Below are 10,266 nucleotides of genomic sequence, written 5' to 3'. Positions count from 1 at the left end.
ATGCAGGAGTTGCATTTTTGCTTTGTATTAAGGCTTGTTGGTCAAGTAAAATTGCCCTCTCATAGGGCTTAGAGCACTGAAATGCTGGGATATTTAACTGTCTGCCTTTCAAGGTTTACTCCAGCCCCTTAGTACAGTCTGGAACCGCATTCTGGAGGTTGGTCCATCCTCCCTGGAGCAGCATTGCTTTAATGACACCTTTACAGCCCTAATGGATGTCCTTGGTAAAGATTATAGCCCTGCTGTTAGAAATTTTTGCAGGACAATGCTTAGACAATGATAAAATACCTGCCGGGGAGCTAAGAGTTTGGGGTGTAACAGTGGTGCAATTCACGGTGCACCACATGAGTTGTGTGTGCATTCATACATTCTGCAGAAACATTAACCATTAGTAATGATTGTAATTAGCCTATGACTAATTCATTAGGCTATTTTGGTTTCTATTTCATTCAGAAAAAGTCTCAGGACCATGCGTCATCTGGGAGAAGTACATTACAAACTGGCATGCAAATCCCTTGGTTTTCTGGTCTAGTCTCACCCAGCAGTTTCTGATAACTCTGCTCATGCTGCAGAGCATACATAAATCATGAGTGAGCCCAACTATTTCCTGATATCCTGTTCCAGACTGACCTCCTCCCTCTGGCAAACCCTCACACACCCAGCAACAGCAGTCCCTTCCCAAATAGCCCAAGGACCCTTCATTGAGGAAACGCAATGCTACAGAGGAAGAGTCAGATTCCAGCTTTAGATTTCCATGCAGAAAGCTGTCTCATGCACAGACAAGGTGTGGAGCCAACTAGACCAATGTGGTGTTGAGGTTTGTGTCCAGATCCTGTGCAGAGCAAAGAAATTAAATAATCAGGTCCTTTAAGAGCCCTTCAGGAGCTACCTACTTATCATGACTGTCACAGAGGTTTTGCAATAAATCATACAGCACTAATGATCATCAAACTACTTAACCATGGAAAATTGCTTTAATGTTACCTCAATGCATTAATGAACGATCCATTAATTAATTCAAACTATTGGACATTGGCCTTGCTTTCCTGCTAGGCTAGAATGACTTTGTGCCAAATCCAAACAGGAGAGTGGTGTTTAAGCCATCTCTGAAATCATGATGGGCATGAGGACCACAGATACCTGTGGACCAGCAGCAGCCAGTGCTTATTTGCTGCAATGATGCTGAGCAAAGGAGAAAGCAGGAGGCTGCTCCAAGCTGGAAAGATCTTTGTGGTAAGAGGGAGCAGGTCCCTTTACAGATTCAAACCATCATTGCATCTCACCCAAAGGAGACCTTCAACCTTGAAGCTCCTTTGAACTGACCCTTGGCAGTCCCAGGAACTGTAAACTGCAGGTTTACAGCCACTGGCTGGCCATGCTGCTCCCGCAGGTGCTGGTGCCTTGGGCACAGACAGAGGAGAACAAGTTTCTGATGCATCACCACTGTGCTTTTTGATTTTCTAGGGTATTCAGAAAAGTCTGGAAAGCTTTTACATCCTTTCGTTCTGCAAAAGTACTAGATTATTGATTCTATGCTAAACCAAACAAAAAAATCTATTTGGATTGTTTATGAAGAGGCTCCTAATGTAATAAATCACTTGATACAGGAATAAATTCACTATAGTGTCAATCACTTAATTGGCCAGTAAGCCAGTGATACCCACCAAGCAATGGTTAGAAACTGCAGGTGTTTTGAACATAGCAGGAATCCATCTCCAAACGATAGCTGAGGGTTGACTAGTTACACACAGGAAAGAGTTGAGATGGGATGTTTTATATTCCATATTGAAGACAATGTCCAGTGCCTGGAAACTGAAGCTGCATGCGTTCAGCCTTAAAATATGCAGCAGTTTCCCAGCTTGGTGGGAGATTAAACACTGAAAGAACAGGGAAGTCTTTAAAATGAGATCTTTCTGAATGGCAAGATTTCATCTTCATCAAGGGAAAAAGTCCTTTGCAAGCGCAGGATCACGTCGGACTTGCTGAATCCCAGGAGAAGAGCTGCACATAGCAGATGGATGGAAAGAAATCAAGTGTCACTAGAAACCCCCTGAGCAGGTCAAAAGGAGAGGCAAAATGAGTAAGGAAGGGACTGAGATCTCCTGAGCTCAGACTTCCCCATCTCACACCTTTTCTCCAAGGCACAGGGATGCTCATGATGCAGAGCCTCCCATACGAGCTTGATCTCACCACATTGGCAGAATGCACCCAGCTCTGCCCCACAGCAGCCTAGCTCCCTGGAGAAGCTGAGTCTCTGGAAATCACCGAGACTTCAAAAAATGGTGGATGATAACCTTAATTCACAGCCAGGACGAACTGCAGCACTGATTTTAATGGAAACAAAATTAGATCAACTCCAGCTACTAAGGAAAATCTTCCCTAATAATTGTTTTCATAACGCAAATCTCTACGGCACCAGCCACCAGCACATTGTTAACCATTTCCATATAGGAGTGCGTTAAAATGGCAAAATCCCTGCAAGGGACAAAGTGTTCTTTCCTCCCGGTACAGAGCAGTAAACAAGGAGGTGAGAGCTGAAAGGACTCACCCTTGGTGTCCCTGCACATTGTGGCAAACCAGCACACTCTCAGCAACATTCCCTGCCTCAGAGAGGAGCCAGCCCCTCACATTGTCCTCAGGGCCAGGCTGGGGAAATACAGAGCACATAATTAAAAAGGGAAGAATAGCTCCTACCTAATAACAACTCCCATCCCTTTTTTAAATGACTGGGGGATCAGGTGTGACACTGAAGCAATATAGATGGGAGGGGAAATAAAAAAAGCCCACAACCCTAAAGTGGTGAAGATTAGCCAATTATACATTCAGGAAGCTGTGTTAATTAGAAGCTTTTCAAGAGAAGAGTTAAAGGACTTTGCAAATAGATGGAAACCGATTTTAACAAGCAGTGATAAGTCCCAGTGTTGGAGAGGCATCAGCAGTGCAATGTCCCCTGCTGGCATCTCCAGTTACTACGGGGGATGGCTCCAGCCGAGGCTGCACTACACCAGCGCCAGCAGCCACCCGCAACCGACCAAGTGCAAGCCAGCAATTAGTGTGATTGATTTTCTGGGGAATATTATGATATTAAAATGAAAAATCATGTAGCCGGGACTGGTAAAGGATTATTCCCTACATAATAGTCATAGCTCTTTGTGAGAGCCCAAAAGCACCTGGGTCATCTGACCGCTCAGAAGTGGCCCATCATCAGTGGCTCAGGGAGGAGGAATTGATTTTTCTTTTTTCTTAACGACCATGTGTAATGCAGCAGCTTCATGCACTAGTCAACAGAGACCCAGGCTGTTTAAGAGGCTTTGATAATAGCTCACACCTGAAGCAGGTTTTTTTTTCCCAAGCAGAGGAAAGTTCAGAGCAGAGAGCGGAACAAGTCACAATTAATTTGCTTGTTCTTTATGTATGGTTATGGTTATCTCCTTTCCTGCTTAAGTCAGGGAAGCTTAGGACATGGATGTGGATTTGTTTACGAGCATCGAAATGTCAAAATGGGTTCCTTTAAGTGTTACATGTGCTTTCTTAAAGAGAGCATGTGAAAACCACTTAAGAATTAAAAACCAACCAAACAAAAAAAAACCCACCAAAAGACTGACCAGAGCTGTTTTAGTTTATCCCCAAATGAACACTAACTTTGAGGTAATTCTTGAGGTTTATTGCACTAACCAAGAAAAGCAGGTCATGTAAAATGAAAGAGCCCATACTACCTGTGCAGACAAAAGTGCCTTCTCAGCAGAGACTTGTTCACTCTGTGCTTGTCCTAGACCATTATTTTCACTTCCCTGAGATGTGCTTCATGAGGAATACTACAGGGCGCAGACATCACTTTTGGTGAACTGTACTGCACGGGGCTGTGAGTTGGAAACAAGGACTGCAAACACCGAGCTGTGACAGATGTAACACACACTCCTCATCCTAAAAGGGTCTGCAACATGGAGAAAAGTGCTCCTAAGAAGCATCAGAGGGAAAAAGCTGCCCAATGACCACAGGTACAGAAGATGGAGTCCCAGAGCCCAGCAACTGCTGACTGCCTGCCAATGCCCCAGCCCGTCCTTGCCAGCAGCTTGTTCATGTAGTGACACACCAGCAATAAGTGGACATGATTTTTGACACAATAAACCCCAGAGACCTGAGCGGGAGCTTCCAGACACCTCTGGGGCACAAGTGCAACTGGTCCAAGTAATAAACCTTGCAAAGGCCAAGCCTTGATGTGATGCTCAGGACACTGCACAAAGGCTGAGTGTGGTTACAGCGTTTGCCATCTCCTATGGCAGCCAGGGTGAGACGGCTGGGCTTTGTCACTCCATGTCCCTTGGCACCCCATGCAGCGCACCCAGCTCCACCAGCCTGTCTTACGGGTCTTGAGGGGTTACGAATGATGCATGGGGGCTCAGACCGTCAGCGCCCACAAGCACGAACTGGGGCCTGTCTTGAAGTTTAATCACTTCATGAAAATGAAACTTTCAATATTTCATTAGGATGTCTCCCATCTGTTAAACATCATCCCAGAGAGTTTGGTGACACTTTAAATGAATCTGTGAAGAGATGCATTTGTTTTAGATGTAATTGGACAGCTGTTTTATTACGAATTAATGAACTATGACAATTAAAGAGTCCAGTTTTAGCAAACCATGTATTAACAATCACTCCTGACTAAAATCACAACTAAGCACATGCTAGAAAACTTTCATGACAATGACTGGAAGCAGAAGATGAAAAACCAGTGAGGTGCAACAGGACGAGAGGTGCCTCCACAGGGCAGGCTCCCTGTGCCAGGCACGGGTTCCCCAGACTGCCCCGCAGCAACCAAACCACTCCACATGCCCACGCTACCACTCCACATCACTACCATCTCCTCTGGCCCAAAGCCCCTTTTGGCCCAAATCAGTTGTCAGGGTCTGCTCACACTCCTTCATCTTCCCAGCCCCTCTTCATGCTCACGTCCCCCCTCTCCCCTGGCCACGGGACGCCACGAGGGGATGGGGAGGGAGAAGGGACAGTGATGGCAGCAGGCTCAGAGGTAGAGATAATTGACCTCTTTGTGCTTGCAAAACATGTTTCAGACTCCTTTTCCCCCTGCTCTGGGTCACTTTGGCCAAGGCTGTTTGTGCTAGAGGCATTGCACAGAACGGGATGCTCTCTGATGTAGGGCCACATCCTTCCTGGCTGCGAGGAGACAGCCCCACAGCCATGCTGAGCATCAGCAGCACCACAAAAAGCTGATGCTGAGCTGGGGAGTCCTGCATCTGTCCTTCCCACACTTTCTAGCTTAGAAGAGATTTCTGTATTTCAGTAGAACCCAGTGCCAAATACCAGAGGCCACAGAAAGCAGCTGTTGGAGTTTCCATAGGAGTTTCCCAGTTTGTATGGAACAGTTTTTAAGCAGTGAAGTCTTAGCCCTGAGAATTTCAGTGAAAAAGCTCCAAAGAGTTAAACGAAGACAGGTACGTATGCCATGTGTGCAAATCACTTATCTCCTGCCATTAAAATAAATCTGTTCCCAATCATTGTGGCTTCCCAACAGCTGCCTCATCTTTCTCCACTTCAGCCCTCCATTTGGCCTTCTTTTCTATGTTCATCCTCAGCAGCGTGTGATCCCTTTTAGCAGCCTTGAAAAGAAATGGTGAAAATCATTGCATGCGCACATTTCCCACCACTAAATTTCCCCACATTTGCACCACTTGCTTTAACACTCCACTGTCCTTTTTGATATTTTGCAGTGACAGAAGTTAATGTGTCTCCTTGTTTTACCAAATTTTCAGCATTTGCAGCTCTGATTAGCAGGAAAATTACACTGTAAATTGTTTACAGGTGCACTGGGACATGCAACTCAGGCTGGAGACCCTCCTTCCCCAGCAGTGGGACTGGAAGAAGCAAGTGTCACAGCTCTTGGCAGCCACGGTGGCACACAGGCTAGGCAGGCAGGACCGCAGGAGCCTCATGGCCCACGGATGCAGGGCAGGACCAGGCACCATTGACATTGTCTGAGCTACTCTACAACCTTTGGACCGGCTTCTTGCTGAGACACCATAATACAGAGCATTGCACTGCATGGGTTTATAGCAAAGTGGGTCAGAAGGAACACGTTAACCAGCAAGTTGTGCTTCCCCATGCCAGTCTCTCCTCCGGAGAATGGAGTGACACAGATCCTGTGCAAATATTGCTTATACGGACTTATTCTCAAACATATCTGTCACCCGGGTGTTTATTTACAAAGAGAGCATACATAGATCGTACATTAAGAGGATCAGTTCACTTCACCCAGAAACAATACTCACTTCTTTGCCTGTGATTACCATGGCCAAACAGCCCAGCAAGGTCAGTGCAATCATGATGTAGCAAACCTTTATCCTGACGCTGTTTCTTGCTGCGTCGAGGACCTCAGACCTGTGGAGGACAGAGCAGAGTTTCCATCCTGCAGCAGCATGTGTGAAATGAGATCATGGGGAGCTGGGTAATGAATCCGCAAGTCTTCCAGCAACTGCCTATTAATGTACAACGTGTTCAGCCTTCTCCTTCTGCAAGTGCTTAGAGGAGGACTCAAAAAATTAGCCTATGGGGGAAAGATTTAGCCACCCTCCCACACAGGTAGGGTATTGCTACTCCCAACAGTCATCAGCAACAACAGGAATAACAAATCCTGCTCTCCTGCCTTCTTTTATTGCATATGAGAGTGAACACCTGAAAAATGACAAGAACAGGAAAGTCTTTTCATCATGATAATGGAATTACAAGGGGCCCAGCTTTGGGTGTTGCAGGGCATGGGGTGCTGCACAACACCAGGAGACACTGGGGCTGTGCCACCAGGGTCAGGCAATGCCACCCGCAGTGGAATAAAAGCACACGCATGACATTTTGGCTAAGACCAACAGAGAGTTTTCACACAGTGAAGAGGCACAGCAAGCGGTGACTGGGTCTGTGGCCACATCCCCATCCCAGCTGCACGTGGTGCTTTGCAGCCCTGTCCCGCTGCAGTGTAGCCCTCTACCAGGCAGCTGGCACCAGCCCCACAAGCATCTGCCTGCGGCGGGAGGCTGAGCCTGAGCTGGAGCAGACAACTGTGCTGTCCATCCAGAGTTGTCTTCCCAAGCAGCTGAACAGCAACAGCCATTGCTGGGAAATCTCCACCACCTTCCATGAGTGACTCACAACATTTATCCGACAATTCATGCTTGCAAGAGACTGCAGCATGGCAATGAGTCATTCATGAAATTGTATCCAGCCATGGATTTACGTACACCTGCAAGGGGAAGGCCAGCTGGAGGAGCCCCCAGGATGTCACAGGTCAGGAAGCATTAGGTCTCCAAAACTGAGTGACAATCCTTTAACAAAATACCTCGACAAGGAGGTGAAACCATAGCCCAGACATGAGGAACTCATTGCAGATGTCTGTCACCAAAACTGTGTATAGCCCCAGCTTCTTTTTAAAATTTATGCAGTATTATTAATTGCTAATCAATAAAAACTAGCAAAGCATGCAAAAATCCAAAGTGGATGATATTCTACCATGGTGACTTCTGAGTTACAAAGCCACTTGTCTTGCAGAAGACACTTCAGCTTAGTCTGAAACTTATGATATCTAAAACAAGTGAATCCAGTTTACTTCACAGGGCATCACAAAAACTTCATGTTCCCAAAAATTCAGACTATTTTTGGACACCAGAAGCAGCAGACCCCGTCAGCATGACGGAGCACTAACCCTCACCATGTGAGCACAATTCTGGGTAATGCAGACTAGGGTCTCAATCTGTTTGTTCACATCCAAAAGCATCATTCAGACAGGTCTACTTACGATATGTGCTTGGGAATGTCCTCCTCCTTTTTAAAGCGTCCTGCCCATACTAACACCTTTTTATCAAAATTTGTAGGCCTTCTGTCATTTTTTAAAACTTTGTAACCTGTAAGAGATTTTATAAAAGAAAACAATGAGCTAAGCTTGAAGAAGGGAAGAGGAAAAAAGCTGTCATTACAGGGGGAAAAGGATTGAAAGTTCAGAATGGCACTTTTCTGTTCTGTGAGAGCCAAATGTGCTTTCTAATGTCAAAAGGACTCAGCAGCTGGTGTGAGATGCTTTGTTACATTTGCAGCTTATTTCATTTTGCTTAATTTTTTTTTTTGTTTAGGTAGGTTTTAAATTAAAAATCTCTTCTAACCTTCCTGATTAAGGGGGGAAAGGATGCAGGGCTGAAGTCACCCAAGCCTGCAGCATGCTCTCACCCTGCTAGCATCTTGCTTTTAAATGGCCCAACTAGTGAGTTAAGCAAACTGCCAGCAGCACTAATAACTCCTCGACAGCATCCCTTCTAAAAGCGCTGATGGAGAGATGAGGTCTGTTAAAATACAGCCTGGTGGGAGGCTGGCAGACATTCTCATGCAAGCTGGGTACCTCATTACTGTACTCTAATGATGATACATTACACCCCACCAGACTACCACGGTGATGCCATTAGCATGCTGTCACCGCAAGCACAATGAGAAAGGGACTCTGGCTCCTCTTGATGGAAACAAGCCCAATGACAGGCCACGACAAAGGCAGTGGCAGGGAGACCCTGCAAAAATAGGGTAAGCAATGGCTAGCTAAAATCCTGGCTTTTGCATTGTACAGGTGGTCATCACGAGGTAGCTGGGACTGCTCACACACCCAGGTAGGTGCACCCAATATGCTGGGTTACAGTGCCCTGTGCTTGCAAATGTGGCACTGGTGTTTAGAAATGCCCTGTGGGTGACCAGGGCATGCAGGAAGGGACGGACATGAAGATGCCCACAGTCTCGGTGTCCTGCACTCCCTGGCTGTTGCTGGATTGCTGGTGCTTGGCTGAAAGGAGATCTCTGCCGCTACAGAACAGGGCACAGGATGCATCTCTTCCTGCCTGAGTTGAGATGGTGAAATTACATTAAGTGCCTTGGCCCCAGGCCTGCTCATGCACACCAGGACTTGTGAATGGCTGAAAAATCCCGGGTGTAAATCTTGGCACCCAGACCCCCAGGTAAATTTAATCTCCTATTTCTCTTACAGAGTGCCATCGAGACCAGGAGAGCTACATCTGAAATATCAGCAAGTGTCTGAATCAGTTCTGCAGCAAGCAGTAGGATGGATCACTAAAAGGACAGGCTCCATCCCAGGAAAGACAAGGGCAAAGCCCCATGCTGGAGACCCACAGCCATCCCATGGGAGCACAGGCAGCCCCATGCAGCCCAGCCTCGCTAGGGTGAGGAGTCTGCAAAGGCATGACGAAGGAGGTGGTGGTACAGATTAAAAAGAGAAACTATCTCCATGCCAGGGAGCTTGCCCATGTGGGAGCAGTCCATGCCTGCTGCCTGCCAGGTAAGCCAGGGCACTGCCTGCCACAAGCACGCACAATTGTGAATGCAATCTGGCAGGGAGCACTGGGGGGAGCAGAGGGGTGCAAGTCTGCCACTTGCACCAGCCGTGCACATGCGGGGACATGCACTGGTCCTCCTCTGGAAACCTGGCAGCTGCATACAAGGAGGAACATTTATTTATTTTAATTAACAGGTTCCCTGACATGAAGTATCAGTTTGTATTTGCTGCCATAGGAGGAGGACTATTTAACGCAAAAAACTTTATCCCTGTGCACTGTGCTAATCAGAGCTCTCAATTTGCTCTGTGTCTTGGGAGCGTTTGTAACCCCAGGAGACGCAGCACTGCAGTAACACAGCCACAGACAAGAACAAGGATCATTTTCTCGCCCTTTCCTGCAAATACCCTTTCCCCTCCGTGCTGCAGCATGAAACAGCAACCAAAGACTTTCTACCCACCTGGATTAGCTGTCTGCAAAGCCGCATCCTGAGCACCCTTTGCTTTGTCGCCGATGGCTCTGGCAGGGTGCAGGACTGGCCAGGCCACCTGCTGCCACAGCCTGGGGCTGCGCCCCAGCAGCCTCCCCAGCATCCTGCCCCGGCTGGCACCGGGCCACTGCCTCCCCACTGGCCTAGGAGCACGCAGGGCGACCAGCAGAAGCCCAGAAGGCTGCTTCTAGGAGTTATTAACATAAAACTACCCCTTCCTGTAAGAAGGGAGTAGCATGCATTTCCACCCTGGCTGCCAACAGTTTTTGCTTGCGTCACGATGACTAGTTAAATTTATCGCCCGTGTTTACCAAAACGACACACCTTCCAAGCTAGGTGGGCAGAGATCACTGCTGCAGCAGCTCACGCCCAGCCCAGGTTCTGCCCCAGGCTCTGCATCCCAAGGAGCTGCTCAGGAGAGCAATCGGTATTTACATTATTTTCTCA

General features: G+C 47.3%; 1 protein-coding gene across 1 annotated transcript; it reads right to left on the bottom strand.

Annotated features, from left to right (window-relative positions):
* Window positions 1-4,568: 4,568 nt before the first annotated feature.
* Window positions 4,569-9,990, bottom strand: LOC143164706 (protein FAM162B-like). The gene is made up of 4 exons (XM_076347631.1): window positions 9,790-9,990; window positions 7,802-7,907; window positions 6,288-6,396; window positions 4,569-5,618 (listed from the first exon to the last, which is right to left on the bottom strand). Exons 1-4 carry the CDS (start codon window positions 9,920-9,922, stop codon window positions 5,514-5,516), a joined length of 453 nt encoding a protein of 150 aa, XP_076203746.1. The 5' UTR covers window positions 9,923-9,990; the 3' UTR covers window positions 4,569-5,513.
* Between the last annotated feature and the right edge of the window lie 276 nt (window positions 9,991-10,266).

Source organism: Aptenodytes patagonicus, chromosome 9, assembly GCF_965638725.1.
Source record: "Aptenodytes patagonicus chromosome 9, bAptPat1.pri.cur, whole genome shotgun sequence".
Lineage (NCBI taxonomy): Eukaryota > Metazoa > Chordata > Aves > Sphenisciformes > Spheniscidae > Aptenodytes > Aptenodytes patagonicus.
Note: the sequence above shows the minus strand (reverse complement) of the source record. Positions and strands in the feature narration are given on the sequence as shown.